Source organism: Lepisosteus oculatus, chromosome 10 (genome assembly GCF_040954835.1).
Source record: "Lepisosteus oculatus isolate fLepOcu1 chromosome 10, fLepOcu1.hap2, whole genome shotgun sequence".
Classification (NCBI taxonomy): Eukaryota; Metazoa; Chordata; class Actinopteri; order Semionotiformes; family Lepisosteidae; genus Lepisosteus; species Lepisosteus oculatus.
This window is the reverse complement of record NC_090705.1, coordinates 39,372,245-39,394,610: the sequence shown is the minus strand read 5'-3', so window position 1 is coordinate 39,394,610 and position 22,366 is coordinate 39,372,245. Positions and strand designations below refer to the sequence as shown.

Genomic DNA, 22,366 nt, shown 5'->3' with positions numbered 1-22,366 from the left:
ATGGGTTTTTAATATGCTAGGAGAATATTTTCCTGGAAAACAGTCATATTGTGAGGGTATGCTTTTTTTACAGTGTGTCCGGAATTAAGCTGCTTACTGGCTTAATTGACACACTGTCAGAAAAGTTTACAGCAACAGGCTTTTATTCCTTATCATGTGTGTTTTCAGCTGAGGCGTGTTACACATTAGCAAAGGTATAGATATTGTTTATAAATATTCCTTTAATGAGGAAAAGTAGTGCATTGTTCTGTAACACTACTTTTTGTCAAGTCCTTTAATGGCTCTGACAACATGATATCGTTCTGTTTGTTTTCCTTTTGGAAAGCAGCGTAACTATTAAAGGCATGAAGAAGAAAAAAAATCTTTGATGTGAAGTAATAGCCAGAGAAGACTTTAAAAAGAAAATAACAATTGAGTTATTGAAATTATAGAGGCTCTTGGGAAACACATCAGTGCATGTTTTACTTGGAGGCCTCCAAGAATGTGCTACATCTATCTATAAATGCTCAAAACATACATACATATTTTAGAATGAATTATCATCAAATTCTATTGAGTTATCATAAAAAAGGAATAATATAGACTTTTAGAAAATTGCCACCGAGTTGAAGTGGTAGTTTGTCAGACACATTAATACATTATCACTGTGTTAAAATGTAGTGCCTGAAATAAAATGTGATCCAGGTTTTCAAGTAATGTGTCCCTGCAGATGATCCACAGCTTCAGTTTGGTCGTTCAACCACTTTTCGGTACAGAATTCTCCTTGAACATCCAGAGAGGTGGACCAGAGAATGTTTCTTTCTGTAGCTATAGTCTAAAACAAAGCATTTTCGCTGCAATATGATTAGCACGGCAGTAAGGAGCATCAGCCAGCAGCCTCTCTGTGGGGATTAAAGACACCAGATACGACCACAGAGTATCCTGTGTAATGCTCTCCTCAGAGCTCCTGACTCAGGAAGCAGTATGAACTTATCTCAGAAGCAAAGGAGGATCCATAACACACATGAAAATGTCACACGGAGGCAGTCCTTCAGAGAGAGACAGTTCAGATAAAATTGTACAGTATGACGAATTGCTGTCAATTTGATCGTCACATAGTTGCTTATTTTTAAATAATGTAACAGCAAGAATCATCTTCATTTTAATGGGTTTTGAGTTGTCATGGTCACAGTGATATCTTTCGATAGCACCACAAATCAGAACTCCAGTGTTACCAAAGGAAAACATTACTACCTCGGTTGCCCCAAACGATTTTTCTTTTCTTGCTTTATGAAATAGTACTCAATTTTTAACCGTAAGATAATCTGACATCTTTGTTTCTTCCTTTCTTTTAAGTAGTTTACCGCTCACTATATTAAGCTTTCTGCTCCTCAGGAAAATGTTCTCTGACTATTGAAGGTCACTGTGAAATCTGTCAACTGAGCAAGAAAAAGACCGAACAATGGAAAAGAGGGCAAAATGGTTGTTTTCTTTTGATGGTGGCACAGCAGTGTGGCAGTGAGTGCTACTGCCTCATAGCTCTGGGTTCTGGGTTTGATTCTGGCCTGGGAAACCTTCTCTGTGGAGTTTGCATGTTCTACCTGCGTCTACAGGGGTGTTCTCCACAGGCTCTAGTCTCCTCTCTTCTATCAAAGACTGCTGTCTGGGTTGATTGGTGTCACTGGTGTCCACTTTGCTTGTGTCTGCAGTGAAGTCCGGGATGTAGTCCTGTGTTATGCCCTTCCCTTCCGGGATGGGCTCAGAGTTGTCATAATCTTATCACGAATAAGTGGCTTTATGGTAATAGGTGGATGGATATCTTTTGATGTTTAGCTGGGCCTGATTTGTGAGGACCAAAAGGTTGAATGAAAGATGCAATGAAGCAAAAAAAGGTATAAAGCGGTTCTAATACTTGAGAAAACAGTTCTAACTTTTGGAGCAAAGCTTCAGCCTGAATCGTCATGTACCTGCATGGAGCTTTGAAAAACAGGCTGGACAACATGTGCCATCACAGGCTGCAGGCGAAACAGTGTCTCACATTGAAAGACATCGCTACAGCTTTGTATGGAACAGAAAGGGCAGCTATCCAGAGAGAGTCAGCACACCAGTCCTTGGGGTTCATTTTCCCAGCTTAATCCACCAGAGTAAATGATAAATATATAGTCCCAGCTGTGCGAGATTAGGGCTGGCTTTCACCCTGTACAACTCGTATCGTAATCCGTGGAAGTGCTTAGTGGTGACAAGGGGAAGAACAGACATTCCCTTACAAATGAGAAGTGAGTCTGTTCTTTTTCCAGTCAGTGAATACATAGAAGAAAAAAATCAGAAAGAGAGGGTGATATCTTACTGTTCTTTTCTTTAGTGGTCATGTGATACTGCCTACAAGGTGATTGAATACTATATTATGCGTTTGTTTTTCAAAGGGAATGTGCGGCATTTCTGTTCCCAGTGTATGTTTGCCTTTCCGAAGATACCGCATTATTTAAAGCCCAGGCACTTGACCGAAGAAGAAAAAATGGAAAGAATCTATATCTTTTTGGCATTCTGTTGTGTCTGGAATCTGTCGCTACAGGATCTGCAGAGCCATAGTAACTGCAGTTGGAACCTGAAATGTTTACACGTGGCTTTGTTAAATACACATGCTCATTCATTTTTCAACCTGGTGTTTACATTCCTGCTTTTCTGCCCGTACTCTCTCTATATGCTTGGTATAATCCTTGGTGGCAATGTGGCTTGGCAGATTGTTCTCTTGGTTGACAGAGCAGGAGTCGTGAGATTGATCCCGGCCTAGTTTGCCTGTTTTCCCATTGACTGCATGACTTTTCTCTTAGTTTTCCTGTTTTTCCTCCCATAGCCTAAAGACGTAGCCCGGTGTTAATTGTCTCTAACGTGTGTACGGTATGTGAGCGAATGTGTGTGTGTGCCCTGCAGATCGTGTCCAGGCCCTGTCTAGCCCTGCCTTGCAGCTTGCACCTTCCTTGGAGAGATTAGATTTCTTTCTTCCCTAAAAACAAGCCTCCACTAGCGTAATTGTTCAGGAAAAAAATACGGTATCTTGATTTTAACTGCCTGGAACTCTGCAGAATGTGTAAGAGCTGGATATTGGTGGGTGTGAGCTCCTAGGGTTAAGAAATATTCTTTCCCTGCCGGCGTTTGGCTATGAAGTCACCCCAGACATGTCCTTTTCCTCACACCATGTTTAATTCTTTTTAAGGAAACACAGGAGGCTGTTGCGTACTTACAGGGTATTAAAAAAGGGAAGACATTTGAATGAATGTTAGAGCCTGGCTTTGAGGGGAAAAAAAACATTCTCCCTGCTTTTCTTAGCAAAAGGCATTCAGAGTAAACAAATTTCAAGACGGCACTGAACTGAGCTGTGACTTCTTGCATCCCTGTAGCAATGTTAGGCTCCAGCACTCAGCGGGCCTCTTTAGGCTGAAACAGCTGTGGATAATTTATGTTTGGATGTTGATGATGTTAAACCTGAATGATTTTTTTACACTTCTGATCCCAAACTTCTCCTCACTGTTTCCTCTATGTATTCTTTGTTGACATTGTTTTGCTGGTGGAGGAAGAGTGCACGCTGGGAATTTGAATTTCTTAGGGCACATTACTTCCGGGATCTACAGTATGTGTCATTCTCTGGCAACTGATGAGATTTCATTTGGTTCCTTGGATATGATAAGGTAATCAGCACACTTGTCATACTTTACATCAGGTAATTCAGACTAGACTTTAGTGTGTTAGGCACGATACGATGGACTGTACATGACCCTGCTTAAAACGTGCTCTTATTGCTGAACTCGCATACTCTGCCTCTCATTGGCAGAATGTAATTCTGTCATTTTGATTATTCAGAAAGAAAATGTTCAGACATACTGTCGTGCACACTTGTAGGAAGCGTAATGTTTGTGAGAATGTGAATTGTATAATGACTGGCTGCCAATCTAAAGCAAAGAGGCAAATACTGTACTGTAGATCTGCAGGCCCTATGGAGATGTCAACATTGTGTCATTGTGACATTGTTGTAGCCAACCATAGAAGCTGGAAGCTAAGGTGTTGGATATTCAGGTTTGACTTCATCATTGTTTTATTTCTTTAAAAAGTGTCAACTGAGTGATTTTAAATCTGAGGGTGTTTCTTTTGCTATTATTGCTGGTTTTGCATTCTCCAGAGTAGAAGGTAAAGGCAGGTCTGTGTGTTACTTGTGTTAGCAGGGATAAAAGTCAGATCATCCAGCTTCTGCTTTATTTTTTGAGAAAACATGCTTCACAGACTCTCTCTTTTTAAAATCCATTCTTCAACAAACTTGTTTTGTCATTGTTTTTGCTCTGTCGTTAATAGCAGATTTTGTCTGTTACGCGTGAACATTATCTACAGAGAAGATTGTTTCACGTGGTGTCTGAATTTACCCCTTCTCACCATTCTGCAGTTTTTGCAGAAGCAGATCTTTTTTCTGTCGTTTTTTCACAGAGAAGGGGATAGCACGTAGTTTATTTTTATACTTACGAGCACTCTAGCAAAACAGATGTGACACTTCTAACTTTGCTGTGAAGGTCTATCTAACTTTGCAGTGTCCCACAATTCTGGTGTCATCTTTGAAAACTAGAAAGGCCCTATTAAATGCACAGGCCAACACATACAAGCTTTCAGTTTTATAAAATAGTATATTATTATATGTGTAAAATGCACATCTTATCTAGTTTATCGGTAATTACTATATGTATATTATTTCATTTCAAATTTAAATGTTTCAGAGAATCATATAGAGTACATATGACTACACCAGTTAATAATAATAATTGTAATAATTAATAACTGCTTTTCTGGACACTCCACTCAAAGTGCTTTACAGGTAATGGGGATCCCCTCCACCACCACCAGTGTGCAGCCCCACCTGGATGATGCAACGGCAGCCATAGTGCGCCAGAACGCTCACCACACATCAGCTCTCAGTGGGGAGGTGAAAAGGACTGACCCCGCCGTGTTTTTTAGGATTTTTCTATTAACAGAGGTGTTTCAGAGTTTAGTGGCCCAGGCCCCGAGATAGAAAGTGACATCACTTCCTTGGAAACCACATGGTGCTGAGTTAGCCCGAGGCAGGAGGCCTGGTCTTTCGGGGTGGGCTGAATTCTTCGCTTTCCGGGGGAGCACCTCTGCGGGGCTCCGAAGCTGGCTGTGGCCCATTTGAGGTACACTGCTCATGTTGGCGCCCCGGCCAGGACGACGGAGCGCAAGGCCTCTCGGTGGGTGAGGCAGCTGCTGAGGGGAAAGAGGAGTTGTTGGGGGAAGAATAAAACGGAGCTCGGCAACAGTAACCGAGGGAAGTGACATCACCTTGCTTGACTCTGGGCGTCGTTGAATCATGGCAGGAGTCCCGGTCTCTTTGTGTAGCAGAATTCACTGCTGTCTGGGGAGTCGAGCTGTGTTGCTGTGAAGTGGTTGTTACCCGTGAGCGGGCTGTGAAATATTGGCGGCCTGTTTGGAGGGAGCACTCATTTTTACTTATCGCAATGAATAAAAAATAAAAAAAGGTTAAAAAGCTAAAAAAGTAAAGATAGCTCTAATAACAACATGAAGTGGTGTAAAAATGATATGATTGGGGATTCCGAACGCAAGCTGCCACTTAGATAATGCTCTTCTTAACTAACAACAGTCTCAATAAACCTCAAAGAAGGCTGCACTTAAAACGTCTTTTAAAAAGAAAACACGCAGTCTCACTGAGATATTTTAGCATGCTTGCTATGCTGGTTATTTTATACCTATTGTATGTTCTGTGAAAGAGCTTTGCAGCATAGGGAGGAAATGTGATATTTGTTTTCTCTTCTGTGTGGTGCAAGATTCAAAATGGAAAGGGCACGAAGCAAGGAGCTGAGCACTGAATGCATTATTGATGGGACCTTATCATGTCAAGGCAACACTTTACAACTGTACAGAGATGCACAGGCACTGTAGGAGATAGAAACCAAGGATTCTGACAGCATCCAAGCCCTTTCCCTTGTCCCTTCAGAGTATTGTAAAGATAATGCCAATGTTTGTTAATGGAAAACCTGCCATTCTTTTCACTGTGCTTTGTAAAGTCTTACCTTGTGGCAATACTTCATTTTATCACACAGTGCAGAACTAATTGCCTTAACTTCTCTGTGTGGGTTTTCCTTAAAGTGTGACTCTAATTTTCAAAAATGAACTGCTTTGTACTGCCTACTGGAAAAATTACCTTCTATCATGTCTGAATTTGTAGGACAGTGCCCTAAAATTCTCCTACTACTGCTCTTAGGAAGTCATTTCACAGGCTCTGATGAGCTGTAGTCCTAGATTTCCTTACATAAATGTAAATAGTTGCAATTAGTGATAATGAAGGGTATGTGAAATTGCTTGGAAATGTTTAGGAATTAACCTTGCCAGTTTAGTCAAAATAAGGTTAATCGCTTTTTAGTGTTTGTTGAGTATTGCTGTACAGTATCTTTTTAAAAATATCTATATCTTAACACGGGCTTATTTGAGATGAAATGCTGTTCCAGGCAGTTCTGTTCAAATCCCTTATCTTTCTGACCTGCTTAACTTTTTTGTGTTTTTAAAACAGTCTTCACCTGGTGTAATCGCAGCACTGACCTACACTGTGTGTCTGTTGCGCTTAATATCTCCAAGGATAAAATGGATTTGTGTTATTTTTCTTACTGCTGAAAGCAAATGGTTGCATGGCTGTAGCAGGGGATCTGATGTCTGGTTTACCTTAATCTTGTACTCGGATGGCAGTGATAATTGTATTTTTGGGTGGGATAATTGACCAGGGTGGGCGGCCAATATGTTGTCATATGTAAGCTGAAAGTTTATATATATGGTCTGAGACTTTTTGCCCCCCCACAAAAAAAGCATATTAAAACCATTGCTGATCTTTGCTTGTCCATTGCTTGCAGATTCCTGGAGTGGCTGTGCGGGCTTGCGGTCAGTGGGAAATGATTCCTCATGAAGTCCATGGATCACACACTGACAGCAGGCGTGACTTCCCGTGCATCAGATTAAGATCCGTGCCGGTCAGACACTGAAGACAGACCTCCAGCACAGAGCTAGCCAGTGGGTGGCGGGAACCTGGTGCCGAGAAGGGAAAAACGAGAGAGAGAGAGAGAGAGAGAGGAGAGAGCAAGAGAGCGCGAGAGAGCCAGCTGCACAACCATGAAGTCCAACCAGGAACGGAGCAATGAATGCCTGCCCCCCAAGAAGCGCGAGATCCCAGCCAGCAACCTGCCCTCGGATGAGAAGCCCGTGGCCGTGGCCCCCGCGAGCGAGAGCCAGCGGGGAGAAAACCTGGCTTGGCTCGCCAACGTGGCCGGTAGGCATAACACCGCCGTGCGGCACAGCGGCACCCCGGCCGAGACGGGACTGACGCAGGACAGCTCTTCGTACAAGACGCTCGCCGCCGCCGCCACGGTGGAGTATTCCTCCTCCTCCTCCTCCAGGGTTCCAAAGTCGGGGGCCACTGTGGCTGCTCTCCCTACGGTCTACCCATCATCCCTTTCTCAGCCAGGTGGGACCATCCAGTACACCCAGCTGCCGCCCAATCTGCAGTTCATTAGCTCTGGTTACACGGGGCCGTATACCAGCTACATCTCCTCCCAGCTAATCTCCCCACCAGCCACCTCTGCCCCCACGCCCCCTGCCCAGCGTGCCCACCTGGAGGCCTATACAGCCGCCGTCATCTCCCAGGCCTCCAAAATTGACCAGCACCACTCGTTAGGCCGGTCGCCCGGGCTGGTGGCCGCCGGCGGGACGCCCCCGCCCACCTCTGGCCAGCCGGCCAATCAGTACGTCCAGATCGCCGGCTCCCCCTTGGGCGTCAACCCCCGCGCCGTGTCCTCCCCTCCCGCCCACCTCTCCATGCACCTCCACTCCCATCCGGCCGTCATCCCCCACGCCCTGGCCCTCAGCGGGCCCTCGCAGGTGGTGGTCCAGTACGCGGACGGGCCCTCGGCAAAAAAAGAGGACGGGCGGATGCGGGAGATGCTGAACGGCGAGCTGGAGAAGGGCAGGCGCTACGGCCTGTCCCCCGAGGCCGGCTTGGCCAAGGCCAAAGGGGCCTCTGGCCATCACCACCATCACCACCAGCAGCAGCATCAGCAGCAGCAGCAGCAGCAGCACCACTACGAGGCCCGCCACGTCATGCTCCCTGCCGACTACAGTACACACGAAACCTCAGGGCTACGGACCTCACTGATGCTGGTGCCCAACAGCCAAGCCAACAGCGGCGCCGACTTGGAGATGGCCTCGGAGAAATCGCCGTCCTGCGCGACAAACAGCGACAAGGCGGGGGGCCTCTGCCTGGGCAAGCCGGTGGCCAGGGCATCGTCTTTCACCTTGTCGTCATCATCGTCGTCGTCGCACCTGGGGGCGGACGGCTTGAAAGCCACGGTCACCACCCTCTCTCCCCACACGGTCATTCACACCACGCACAACGCCACCGAGCAGGTCTCCCTGGGTCTCTCTGCTGCCGGTTTCTACCCCGCCGCCACGCAGCCGCCCATCATCGGCTACATCGCTGGGAGTGGGCAGCAGCAGCCGTCTGTTGGCTACCACGCTAACCTGCCCCAGCACTTGGTCATTCCTGGGAACCAGCCCTTGCTCATACCGGTGAGTGGCAGCAGCGGGGAGCTGGAATCCGGACCTTCTCTCGCCACGACGTCCCAGCAGTTCGCTACAGTGCCTCACGCCTTCGTCACCACCACGGTCCCCAAGTGTGAGCCCTTTGGGGCCAGCGAGCCACAGCCCCCTGCCCCCTACCACACTGCTGCCGTGGTGCAGGCCCAGCTCCACCTACCCATAGTCCCGGCCACTGCTCCCGCAAGCGTACTGCCCCTGCCTCCGGCCTCCTCCTCCTCCTCCTCTTCACTGCCTCCCTACTTCATGAAGGGCTCCATCATCCAGCTGGCTGATGGCGAGCTCAAGAGGGTGGAGGACCTGAGGACGGAGGACTTCATCCAGAGTGCCGAGATCAGCAGTGACCTCAAGATTGACTCGAGCACGGTCGAGCGCATCGATGGCAGCCAGACCCCCAATTTCGCCATCATCCAGTTTGCCGTTGGGGAGCACCGAGCTCAGGTGAGAGAAATTCTGCTGGCAGCTGAACTTTAATGGAAATCAAATTGGAACGTTAGCGGACCTTGACAAGCTTAGTGATAAGTGCCTCAGGCGTGTAGCCTTTTCGTTTTCAGAAATGCTAAACCCCAGAAAAAGTGGCAAGATGTCAAGCAGTTTGCCTACTGTGAATTTAGGAGCATTTCTGAGCACTGTATTGTATTGTGTGGTATGTGTTATTTCAACAGGCAGCTCATACTGTACTAATTATGTGAAAACTTCTAAAAAGACCTTCTAAAATCCAGGCATAATAATCCAGGTTTAACAGTACTTAACAAATGGGCTACCAGCTTTTTGTTATAGATCTCCAGGAGATCAAGAAAAATGTTCAAAACAGGTGTGAATCCCACATCTGTGTATGTGTAAGAATCTGGGAAAAGTGGTCTGAACTGTTGGAGCTAAATTTTCTCGGACAAAAATATCTCTTCGTTTGTGGAAATTAGTGATATTTACTAGTGAATATACTAGTGATATTGCACACAAATTCTAAGGAAAATTCTAAAAGTCTCAAATGTATCTGAATACATCCTATCAATAAACAAAGTGTGCATTATCTTATTTAATTGCCAGCAAATTCTTATTAATTATGTCCATACCAGCTGGGATTGTAATTTTGCAAATTAAAGACTGTGCAGTTAAGGGATAAGTGGGCATGAAAACATTAGCTAAAGGATTTTATCTGAATTCATTCAGAAACAATTGAAGCCTCGTTGTTTCAAGAGACAAAGATAAAAATGGATGAGATGCAATGCAAGATTTTAGAACAAAAGAACACTATAGAAATTACAAATGAAAGGCCATCTAATTTATTTGCTAGCATTTTACTGTAATTGATCTGAAGATGTCATCTACAGTAGTTGCTTCTTGAAAAAAGATAGGGTTTCCACAATTTATGTCTTTTGCGAGTACCTTTCGACTCAAGTTCCTTCTTTTTCTTCAAGACTAACAAAGATTTTTTAATAATCTGTCATTGTAGGGCATTCGTCTGAACCTGGGATTAGGGATTCAAGCCCTGGATTGATCCTAGAGAAGCAGTCTTTTTAGTTTTGTGACCATAATTATGTACAATATTCCTAATGATATCTTGTATTGTGCATTTTAGAATTTAATATATTTTTAAGTTAAATTATATACTTTTAACTGTATATTCTTGCATTTTGCTTCTTTGATTGTTTTTCCTCATTGCCTAGAGGCAGAAAACAATGTCAGTTTTTGTTGTTTATGGGTGGCTTCTTCAAGTTCAGTATTTCCCATCTTATTTTGTAGTTCGGTTTTGCAACCTGCATTTTATCACTCTGCACTTGTCTGTATTAAACGTTGTCTGCCAGTATTAATTCTTGTCTAAATCATTTTCAGTTTTACTGCTGCTTTGGCAGAATTTCCTCATTCTCCTGTTTTGGTATTATCTGCATACTGAACTAGTTTACTTGCTACTGACTGTGTAGATGATGAAAAGAAGTGGTCCTTTTTGTACTTCAGTAATTACATTAGCCCCATCTGAGCAGTCACCCCTTACCTAGTCTTTATTTGTTATGCATGTACTGTACAGTACTTGCATTACCTTGAATGTCCTCCACCGTCAATTTAATAATCACTTGTTTAATGGTCACTTGTTTATTTGTATACTAAACACCTCTACTGCTTTCCCAGCATCTCTACAATTTCATAAAGATCTCAGAAAAAAACACAACATTAGCTGTAGTTGACAAAATATACAAACTCTGTTCTGTGCTCCAGTGAGTATTATTAGAATTCTTGGTAGGCCTTGGCCTGTTCGATATACAGTGTAGAGGTGTAATGAATGAAGGAACGTGAAATATATATTTTTTTACTCAGCACTTCTGCGAAGTCTATGATTCATTCCATACCACCGACAATTCTCTGTCAGATCCTTGAGTCCTGAATTGGTGTAATTTTTCCTGGACAAGGTGCCAAAGCTGTTTCAGACCAATGAAATGGCTTGCTGCTGCTCACAGCCAGAAGTCGCTGCCACTTTACAGAAGGCTGTGTCTAAAGACCTCGGTCTGTTTAGTCTGTTAAACCTCAAGGATTCTGCATCTTCTTCTTTAATCAGTTTCAACTATTCCCAGCCCCTGCAGAAAGACGTCTGAGAAAACACAGACCAACGTGTTTAAGCTTTCTGCAAGTTCAGCGGCACCTGTGAAAGCATTCGTTACCTTGAGAAAAATAACTAGAGCAGCACAAAGAAAGAGCAAAACTAAGACATGCAGTAGTAGCACAGAACAAATTCCTTCCTTTAGGGTGAGAATGAAAGAAAGGGTCTTGCTACAGCACCTTGTTTAAACCTGAAAAAACTTGTTTTTTTGTGTTTTCACCTGTGTCTTCTGAAAATAAATAAAACCTTTCATTACAGACTGGTTAACTGAGAGTGAATTAAGAAACTGGCTATAGGGATATCACATTTAATAGCAGGAGTTACAGTCGTATTTAAAAAGAGTCATTTTAGACTGTTATTGCTTGATAGTAGTTTTAGTTAAGTAGACTTACTGTAGTTAAAGAAAAGCGTCTTATTTTTAGGGGGGAAATGCAGTGCAAATTTCAATCATGTTTTACATGATTCACAATTTACAAAGAAACACTAAATAGGCCCATACATTTGGAAAACGTATGTATGCATGGTCTAAGGTGGTTCACTGCTCTTTAGTTTTGAACTGCGGTGTGTTTTGGCTACTGGCTACCTGCAGAAATGACAAGCATATCAGGCACCATGACAAATTGCTTTAGAATCAGAAAGTTTTCAGAAGAGTGCAGGAAGCAGATATGGCTATAGAAGACCTAACTGGTGTCTTTTTTTAGTTAAAATCTTGTTTCTGAAGAACTGATGAATTGTCTGAATAGAGGAATCGGAGATTAACAGGCATAGTGAATAGAGAAAGGAGGAGATACAGTACTGCGGTTCAATCCCTGTCTCACACGTACACTACCTATTAATATTTGCTTCAAAGAGAGTGTTGTGTTCGGTGCTCAGTGTCTCAGTGAATGGTTTTCCATACTGGAAGTGTTTTGAAGGGCAGCACTGAGAGAACATAATTTATTATGCTCCGAGAAAGATTTTTAAATGTGTAAATATTAGTCCACGAGGGTGCCTGAGAAGTGTTGCTGACCAGCAGTTCTGCCGGTTTTGCTGACAGAACCCTCAGGTGATGCGGTTTGTAGCAACCATGGAGGAATTTCTTCAGGCAAATCCCCGATCAGCAGGCCCAGCTGACGGGATGATAATAAAGAAACAAAGAGCAGGACTGGGGTTTCGTAAGCGCTGTATCTCCTGTGAGGCTCCAGAGCGTGCCGAAACACAAATGAACCTGATGGGTGGGCAGGTTAGGGGAGCGTGCCCGGCGCCCCCTGTTGGCCACGTGGGGTATGACAACCATTGTTGCGAGCCGGGTTGGAAATAAACATCCGGCAACTCCAGATTTGCCTGGGTGTGAAATAAAGAATGCCGAAATGCCGCTGGAACGAAAGCGTGTGGTGCAGTATCATTCAGGCGTAAAGTCACTGTGCTTGAAGTTCATGCATGCAGAGAGTGCTCCAGAAAGGAGAAGCAAATTATTTCTTTTGAAATTAAACCCCACTCTTTCCGGCAGAGCAGGATGAAATGTGCCGTATAATGTCTTTATTCTGCCAGGTGTGCACGGTGCCGAGACTAGTTCACGGGAAAGCTCTGAGGGATTTGTGCTGTCACTTTTCTTCCCGCAGGTCAGCGTGGAAGTGTTGGTGGAGTACCCCTTCTTTGTTTTTGGGCAGGGGTGGTCCTCCTGCTGCCCCGAGAGGACCACCCAGCTGTTCGAGCTGCCCTGCGCCAAGCTCGCCGTGGGCGACGTCTGCATCTCTCTCACGCTGAAGAACCTGAGGAACGGCTCCCTGAAGAAGAGCCAGCCCCCGGACTGCGGCGGCGGCCTCCTGGCGAAACCCCCCAGGGCGGACGGGCCGTACGGAGGCCGGAGCCGCTACGCCGAGCAGCAGGAGAACGGACTCGGGCAGCGGGCCGGCGGCGGGGCGGGTGCCACCGGCACGCCGCCGGTCTCCGAGAACGGGGAGCTGAAGCTCCTGGAGCGGGCGGCCCCGCCGGCCGCCGCCGCCGCCTGCCGGCCCCCGCCGCTCGCCAGAACGGAGCCGGGCGGCAAGCCCGCGACCCGGAAGAGGCGGTGGTCGGCCCCGGAGAGCCGCAAGGTGGAGAAATCGGAAGAAGAGCCTCCGTTGACTCTGCCCAAACCCTCTTTTATCCCTCAGGAGGTTAAAATCTGCATCGAAGGCAGGTCAAATATAGGCAAGTGAAGGCTCGCGGGGGACGTTTTTATAAATGGGGGAAAGCAAAAGAATACCCTTCTTCACAGTCGTCTTCTTTCGTATTTTGTTTTCCATTTTCTTTCGTTTTTGTTCTATCCAGAATACTGTACTGTAGGCTAAATAACCCAGTATTTACACGTTATCATCTTAGGTTCATGTTATAACCTTTGTAATAGTTGCATTTGGTATTACACAGGCAATTGGCGCAGGTGTTTGTTCCACAAATCTCTGGAGAGTACGTGTGGGGGACAGATATGTGGGCGCTTGTACACCACTTGACTTCACAGGGAACGGACAGGCTGGTCTGTGGCTTTCCACCCATGTTTTACTTTTAAAGAACCCCCCACCACCACCACCACCACCACCACCACCATCAGCAACACAGGCCCAGAGAGATTCAGGAAGGGCAAAGCACGACACCGAGAGTCCAGCCGAAAGTAGCAAGCTGAGGAACGTCAAAACGGGAGACAGCCAAGCCGCTTCATGTCCACCGTCTTCGTCTCGAGGCGTAGTCTCTTGAAGCGCAGGGTCATTCACCCCTTCACATTTAGATAAACCCTTTCGTACTTGACAGAGCCTTCTCTGGGCAGTAATGTGGGCTTTTACTTGAGATGTTTGTGCTGTAAATTCAGAATGTAGAATATCGGCACTTTCCCATCTTGGGTTTAAATGCACGGGGGTGGCGAGACGGAATCACTCCCCTACATCTCGTTTCTGTGGCGACAAGACCGCTGGTAGGGGTTGACATGATGTCAGCCAGCCCTGGCACTTGATCTCTCTGTTTTAATATATATATTATATATTTTTTTGTCTTTCGTTTTTAGAGATAACAGTCGTTATTTTTGGTTGTTGCAGCACATTATTATGGACTTTGAGATGATACAGAAAACAGAATCGTCCGCGTGTTCGGGCTCCATCCATTTCGTGTTTGTTTTCACGCCAGGCGAAGTAGATCAGGTGATCTGAAGTGTTCTCAGATCCGTGACTGATACGCACGTTGCAGTCTATGGTGGGTAAACTGCTTTCTCGTATGCTGTGAATTTGGTTTTCTAAGGCATGCAGTAACCACAAAACATTGGGGAGTGCCAGCTCCCGTGATTAAAGACCCCAAAAAGTGGACCATAATGGGGAATGGGAAGAATCCCAACCACAAGGTCTGTACCAGATCACAGTACCGGACTCATTTTGATAAACCAATTGTAACTACATTACCATTAGTGACGGGGATGGGTTTTGAATGAATTGAACTCTGGTTGGCTCTTTATACCACTCCCAGCAGCCCCCAAAGATTGTCTGAAAGTTGCTTTAAAGGGAAATAGAGCTGATTAGTATTTCTGAGGATGTCTGCACACTTTAAGCTGTTTACATTTACTTTTAATTTGTGCCCTTCTGCCTCATTCTAAATTAAGATGCTGTTTCTCTCCCAGAAACAGTACCACTAAAAGCACACTTACAAGATGTACATTATGTGAATATGTTTTAGAAATTATATACATTATAAGGTTGGTATTTAAGCGTGAAGTCAACAGTTTGTAGAACTGTCTGCTCTCATTTAAGTTATCATGCAAATGTTCTGATTGGAAATGCATCCTGCTAAAAATATTAAGCCCTTTATGTAGCAGCTTAGCAGCAAATAACAGCATCGCTGATTGTTGTTTCTCTTGACTCTGTCAGCATTTGCTGTTTTTATTTCCGAGTCCATCTTGCACTGGATCACATGGCTTCGAAAAACTCATTGCATGAATGTCTGGAAATTTCAAAGACACGCAGACGGTGTAGTATCTGAGAGATGGAGACCAATACAGAGATGCGAGGAGAGAGATCTTGAAACATCTACAGGTTACTATCTTGTCCCCTTTATACGTGATTGAATGTTGAAACCCATATTATAATCAAAATATGTGCCCAAAGAGTAGGCCTCTTCTATTCCTCTTATTGAGATCATGCACCATTTTGTCCAGTGATTTTTCCAGGCTTGTGTGGAAAGGGCCTTTATGCCCAATAATGATTTAGGAGCATAGCAGGAGATTCTGTCTTGCTCTGGACAGTGTACCTGGAACAAAACTTGATTTCCCAGGGGTGAAATGTATTATTACAGGGTACTCAAGATCGATAACCAAAATTCTGATGAGAGGAAGTGAGCATGAAGGAGCTGTTTGTGCAGCTGTTGCATGTACTGTTGAAGCATTAAGCATCAGCAGTCAAGGGCTTTGTCCCTCAGGAGTAAATGTTTTCCTCTCTGCATGTACGTGAACTGTATCAAACACACCTGGACTGGTCTTCACCCAGCTCACTAACTGCCTGACCTGCTCCTCAGGGCACTACAATGGAAACAGCCGATTCATAAAGCAGAAATCAAAACGTGTCTCAAGGCCTTTGGAGAAACTAAACAACAAAACTGCCTCGTCATTTCCTCAGTTGACTTGCCTTGTGTTGTATCTGACTAGACTAGGTGTTGTGGCATTAGACAATCAGACCAGTCGGGTATTACTACAACAAGCAGTGCCGTATATCTTTCAGAGAAAGAAAAAAGTCGCTTTTACTATCAGGTTTGAATAGACTAGAGTCAGCTTTACATGTTTACTTTCAGTAGTTTTTTAGATCTGTAATGTTTTTTTTTCCTTTTTAAACCTCTTGTTAAGATTTTGGCACATTTTGCATGATAGATGGTTCATGTTGTAGTGACTATTCACACCCTGGGGGTCAGGAAACTTGCAGAGGCAGTCTATTTGATTGTAGGCTTATGTCGGTCTCCTGACATTCTGAACATGATCAGAGGAATAGGGGAGAAGAAAACTAAACTCAATCCAAATTTTGAGTAACCGGTGCCAGTGTAGCCTCTTTGTCGCATTTAATGGGAGAAGTAATTAAATGGTGTGAGAAAAGATTGGAAATGAGGGGACAGGTGATTGCCTTCAAGCTTTTAAAGTGTCTGTCACACCTAAAAACTGAGAATCGTTTGAAGTAAAGTGTGATTTTTACGGTCTCAACATTCAATAAGTACTGTACAGGGTGTGAGCGAAAGGAAGACTAGACGAAATAGTCTTCTATAGTCTTCATTAGCATTGTTTCCGGCAGCAACATCGTAAGACAGGTTGCATCTGGGGTGAATGGGATGAATGTGAATACTGAAGTAATATGTGACAGCGAGGAAAGAAAAGGTCCCAGGGAGGACTGATTTAGTAGAGGCACTTTTGTTTTGGAATTTTTGATGCTCCGCTTCCAAGAGCACAAAAGCCTAAGAAAGATTTAAAAAAAGGGTGAACCACTTCAACCTTGTGTGGCTGTTCGATGAAGCTGCCTCCGACATGTAGTAAGGTCTTGTTACAGGCCAACGAGATGGCTCTCTTGAGAGAAAATTCTCCTGATTCAAAATTGTACCGAGCGGCTGTATACTGAAAAAGAGGAAAAGTGATACTTTCCTTTTATATAAGGGAAGCAGATCTGCAGCTATAGTGAAAATGCATTCACTATATCCATTTCTACTTAATGGCCACAAAAGTTTGAAGGGTACCTTTTGTCTTTATTACACTTATGTTTGTTTGTATGTATATATACATATATATTGTGTAGGTGTATATCATGTGTGTATATATACACACACACACGTATATTTTCTTTTACATGCACACAGACATATTCCACACAACATTGAAATTGCCCTGCTGTGTAACTGAACTGGCGTGGCAGTGGACTGATTTCAATGTTTTGTAGTGTATATAGCGATATGAATTGTCCAGTGTTTTCTTGTTTAAAGTTATACTTTAAAGAATATTGCGATTTGCACATCAGGAGAGTTAGTAACTTTTGTGTTGTTTTTTTTTTTCCGCTGTAAATGTGGGGAAATTGATGTAGCAGTTACTTAACAGATCTGCCTAACCTCTGGACCCATACTGATGGGTCTACTCTCCTACCTTTTTTGTTGTTTTTTTTTCCTCCAGCAGCCACTTTCACGAATTTCTAGCCTCATCGTGTACAATTTGTGTGGAACAGAGACTAGTGGGTCACAGAAGAGCCATCAGTCATACTGAGTGCAAGCGTCTCCTAAGCTTTCTGTTTGGCTGTGAGGTAGCATACTTCCTCAGGTGTTAGTCTTCTTAAGGCAGGAGTGTGCCAGGCAGGGACATTTGGGGTACGGAAAGCTTGGGGAAAAAAATGTACCCATGCAGATTTAAAATGTTTTTATTTTCTTGTAATAAAACCAGGGTCTCTTGGATTAAACACAAGGCTAGACTTTTTTAGTTCTTTGGTAGCAGGGGAAGGGAATGATCTTCAGCCGAACTTTAGTTGTTTTTTAATGCTTACAAAGAGGGGCAACATGCATTTGTGGAAGGCCGTCGATGTTTAACTTAAACCGCAAGCCAGATGGGGTTTAAACAAAAGAATGCTGAAGATGAAACGCTTATGCTTGGATGCTGTGGAGGCAAAAGTCTGGCATCCTCCAAAAGCGTGTGCTTGCATTTACAGTACACGTTTAAAACACGTCATCCAGAGATGTCTGTCATCTGCATTGTTTCTATACAAGTCCCTAAGATTGCCTTACAGCAGGAGATAAGACTGGGAGGCTAAAAGAGAGGTGATTTCAGAACATGCTGTCCTCTGCACCACTGATATTTTGGAATAACCAAACAGATGACAAGAAAAGAATCCAGCTGTATGTTCTAGTAGTAAGAAGGGGACAGTCCAAATACAAACTGAACAGAAAAACTTCTACAACTGAATACAAGCCTGTTCTTTTGTACTGTTCTGGATTGTTTTTAAAATTAAAGTAATTGTCCCAAAACCATGTTTTAAAGACGAGAACAGAGACTTTTTTTTTGTTTTTAGGTGCATTATCCAGCGTAGGTGGTGTGACTGAAGCCTGCAGTCTGCCACGACACTATGCAAAAGTCTCCGTTTTACAACGCCAGAGGTTTTTTTTTTTGCCCAGTGTCCCGTCGTGGACAGAGTCATTCTCCATGAATGGTGGTGCACCAAGTCTTGCCCATTTTCTGTTAATTTAATTTCCATTAAATTTCTGCAGTAACATGTGGTGTTACTGCCAATGCCAATGTTAAGGTTTTCAATCTTAAGTGTTGGCCTTTAGCTACAGTATGTTGGCGTCAAGAGCACCCCTTGACCAAACCCAATATCTGTTTTTCACACAGCTGCGCTGATCCGAGCACAAGCCTCCTCTTGCTTACGGTATGTAGGGTGCTGGTTTGAATCTGACTTCTCTCTGCCAGCCAGACGTAGCACAGACAAGCCCAGTGTAACACCCCAAAATACCGTACCGTTTTTTTTTTCCCCGACTCAAATCTGTTCTTGCAAAGAAACAACATTTGGGGTTTTAACCTTCCCAGAAATAAACAGGAGTATCTGCTAGCATTCTTACACTCAGATGAGAAAATGTTGTGGTCGAGTTCCTAGTGGTGAGGCCCAGTTGTGTGCCAAGTCCAATTCCACCAGGTTGGTTCAGTAAAATAGAAAAGTATTTGGATCTTAGCTTGGTCATACTCACTCAGTACTTCCATATTCTCTACTCAGGGCACGCACATTCTCAGCGCTTTGTTTTTGAACCGAGTTGGAAAAAGAGAGGCACACTTCAGTCTGGCTCAAACTTGCAACAAATATACAGTATACAGGTTCCAGCAATGACCTTTGCTGAGGTGGCAGGGAGACGTACTGTAGGTACATAGTGCAAATACAGGAATTAAAAACTGACTGGAACGACTTTGACACTATATACAGAAGAATGAGAGTGATGATAAGACACAGTGTGATTTAGTTTTTTTATAATTAAGTGTTTCATTAAAAAGGTATCCTGGGTAGTAAGACTGTTTCTTTCTAGACGTCAGTTCGCCCTTTTTTATTTTGGCTACCTTTCGCTGTTTTCCTTTCATCGTGCCAACTTGTAATAATTAGCGTCGCGCTGATACCCTCTTGAGTTTTTCCCCTTTTCTTTTAATAATTGTTTTCCTTTTCCCCTCATTGTGTTTTTACATTTATTCTTCTTCCTCCCAGTCCGCTTTTGCCTCAAACTGGAGAATATGCAGATAGTGAACTTTACCAGACTAGCAATGTGCCTCTGTACAATGTCTAGCTTGCAATATGTCAATATTATCTCTAACTATATATGACTCTCAGATTAGCTGAACACGGGCTTTTTTTTCCTTCTGTCGACAGTTTCCAGGCAGTTTGTTTCTAAGTCAAATAGTCAGGATGCAATCTTCTGAGGGAAGTCTGTATAGTATGTTTTATTAAAAAAAAAAAGACTGTTCGTGTCATCGTTTGGAGTTGTACATCCTGGAGTTTTACTTAGAAAGTGTTTTTTTTTTTGTTTTGCGTTCTTGTGCAGGCCACACCATAGGCAGTGGGCGAATGATGTCACCTGCTGAGCTTTTTATGTAGCGTTGATGGTTCTTTTCTACCATGTAGTCAGTGGTAAAACAGGAAAGACCCAAAGTGTCATAAGAAATAGGGGGGTCTCTTTTCCCTGACAGGCTGTAGTTACCTCCTCATTCCTTGTTCCTCGTACAGATATGAACTGCAGCACTCAGCCCTTCTGACTTATAAGGTCCCTGTATTTTTTAAATATATATATTTTGCAGTGTATCAATCACCCCTACCCCCCTGCTTTAGCAAACAAGACAGGTGCCCTTGCAGGTGACATCATCCGCTGCACCCTATCAGCGGCCAGAAAAAAAAAATAAAAAAAACTTTCAGAGCTCTTACTCAGGTATTGGGGGGGGGGGGTTGGCGCGCGCATGCGCACACCCTCGCGTGTGTGAGTGTGTGTGTGCGCGCGCTTGTGCGTATGCGTGCGTGTGTGCGTGCGTGCAGGGGCGCGTGTGGTACACTGATGTAACCAGAAGCAGCACTTTTATTGCCCGCGAGCAGAGGTGCTCCTCACCCCTCTCGAAGCCCGTCAAAAAAAACAAAACAAAACACAACACAACAAAACCACCCGCACAGAGATGTGGGTCGCCTGACCTCTGGACCCTTCTCCAGAAGTTCAGTTTTCCTCCTGAGCAGCAGCAGACCTCAACAGCGCCTGTGACACGTTGTCAGGGCGCAGGGCCTTCCTGAACGAGAGCTGACACCTCTCGGACTCTGACTGGCATTTTGGGTGCCGTCGCGAGTCCCGTTGTTGTGAATCGCAATGACTACTCGTCCGGGTGGTGTTGTTCGCTAATACCATGATGGTAGCGCTGACGGAAAAAAACAAAACAAAAAAAAAACCTCATAAAGTGGGGACCACTTAAAACAAAAATGCACATTTAATCCTTTTTTTAGGGTAGAATTAATAATACTGTTGATGCACTTTTTGAAGCCAGGAAAGGTCAGGCTTGCCTGTCTGTCAGGGGAGGCCTGGTGCTTTCAAAGCTCTTACATTCATTTCAGAGAGAGAAAGGGGAGACTGACGGAAGTGTGGTCTGCGTTTTGCTTTTAAAGCAGTCAAGGCACAGCAGTGTTTTCCTCACCTTTCCTTCCTTTTAGCTCATTACTGGGTCTAGTGAGTGAGAAAATGAGGTCAGGGTTTGACGAGGTTGAATGGTTGGCTGGATGGATCGTCACATAATTCAAAGTGGAATTGGACACCTTTACTCTCGGGCTTATTTTTCTTTGTTTTTGTCATAGACCTCGCTTCAAAATGTGTTACCTTACTGATAGGATCTTTTTATTATTATTTTCTTTGTAGCACTATAACCTTTTAGTCGGGACATATACAGTAGATCTTTTTTTTTTTTTTAATTGTTTTAACTAACTTGAGTGGCTGTATGTAAGCACTCTCATTGAGGAGTACAGGTGATATTTTTATTTGTTTTTCTTTCAATTGCACAAATGAAAATTTGAATGTTGGTGCGCGAGTTTCAGTATTTGGAGAATTAAAAAAAAAAGGCATGTTTTTTTTTGTTTGGATTTTGCAATGAATCTGGCACCTTGTTTGAAAGGAGACAACCTGAATACAAATCAAAGGATTACTCAGTTGAACATGTAACTGTTGTTGACCTCATGTCAATATTAAAGGCTTTTGCCAGAATTCACTCTCAGGCTGAGAAAATTATATATGCCCACCCAGCACTTCAGTTTAATTTTGATTTTTTTTTTGTGGGATTTTTAATTTGGGTTTGATTTTTTTGTTGTTATTATAATTGTTCTGGTTATTTGAACTTTAACAAAAAGGTGCACCACTGTCAGAAAGAAAATTGGCCACTCCAATGCAGCGAAACGTATTGGAGCTCATCTGTACCACTTTTAAAATGCTGTATGATGAGCTTGTTCTATGAACCCATTTTTAATTTTTTTTCCCATTATTATATGTGGACGCTCCTATTTAAACTGAACCCAAATTGAAGGTTCCAAACAAATTAGCAAACATTTTGCTTCATGTGTTTTTGGTTGTCTTTTGAGTCATGTGAAACCATTCCTTTCAAAGAGTTTGTTTCAACCAATGCCACCACAAAGCAGAGACTGCATTTAATCCCTGTTCATGAATTTATTTGTTGGTTCCACTTCGTATTGCTTTTCAAACTTAACAGCGTCATTCGGGAGCTGTTATTCAAAAATAATAAAAGTCTGTAAAACAGGCTGCTCAGTAGAAAAAGTCCATGAACCTCACAAACAATCCACAGCAATCTATCAGCAATAGATAAATGAAATTCTTGAAATTGTATATCTACAACCTGTATAGGAGGTTCTTTTCAGTTAAATGTATTTATTAATAGATTCCTATTTGATATTTTTATAAACACATTTCTTTAGAAAACTTGACATATCTGTAAGAAATGGACAAAAATCCTCTGTTCTCCTCCACAGTTTCACAATTTGACGGTTTCGTGTGGTGTTTCTGACCTAATGCTTTTCAGTCTTAAATACTGCCCCCCTCAGTGAAGAACTCAGTTCACTAGTGACTAATTCTGGTTGCTTGTGTTACAAAAAGAAATGTGCAATCCGATTAACCCTATAT

The 22,366-nt window shown here is 43.6% G+C and overlaps 1 protein-coding gene across 17 annotated transcripts in view; it reads left to right on the top strand.

The window, feature by feature from the left end:
- Positions 1-21,170, top strand: part of atxn1a (ataxin 1a) — a 153,057-nt gene extending 131,887 nt beyond the window's left edge. For all 17 annotated transcript variants that reach the window (XM_069195166.1, XM_069195169.1, XM_069195164.1 and 14 more), the window contains 2 exons: positions 6,897-9,072; positions 12,826-21,170. In XM_069195166.1, the coding sequence (XP_069051267.1) occupies positions 7,153-9,072; positions 12,826-13,404 (2,499 nt within the window). In that variant the 5' untranslated portion in view covers positions 6,897-7,152 and the 3' untranslated portion in view covers positions 13,405-21,170. The remainder of the gene's footprint in view (positions 1-6,896; positions 9,073-12,825) is intronic.
- Positions 21,171-22,366: the final 1,196 nt, after the last annotated feature.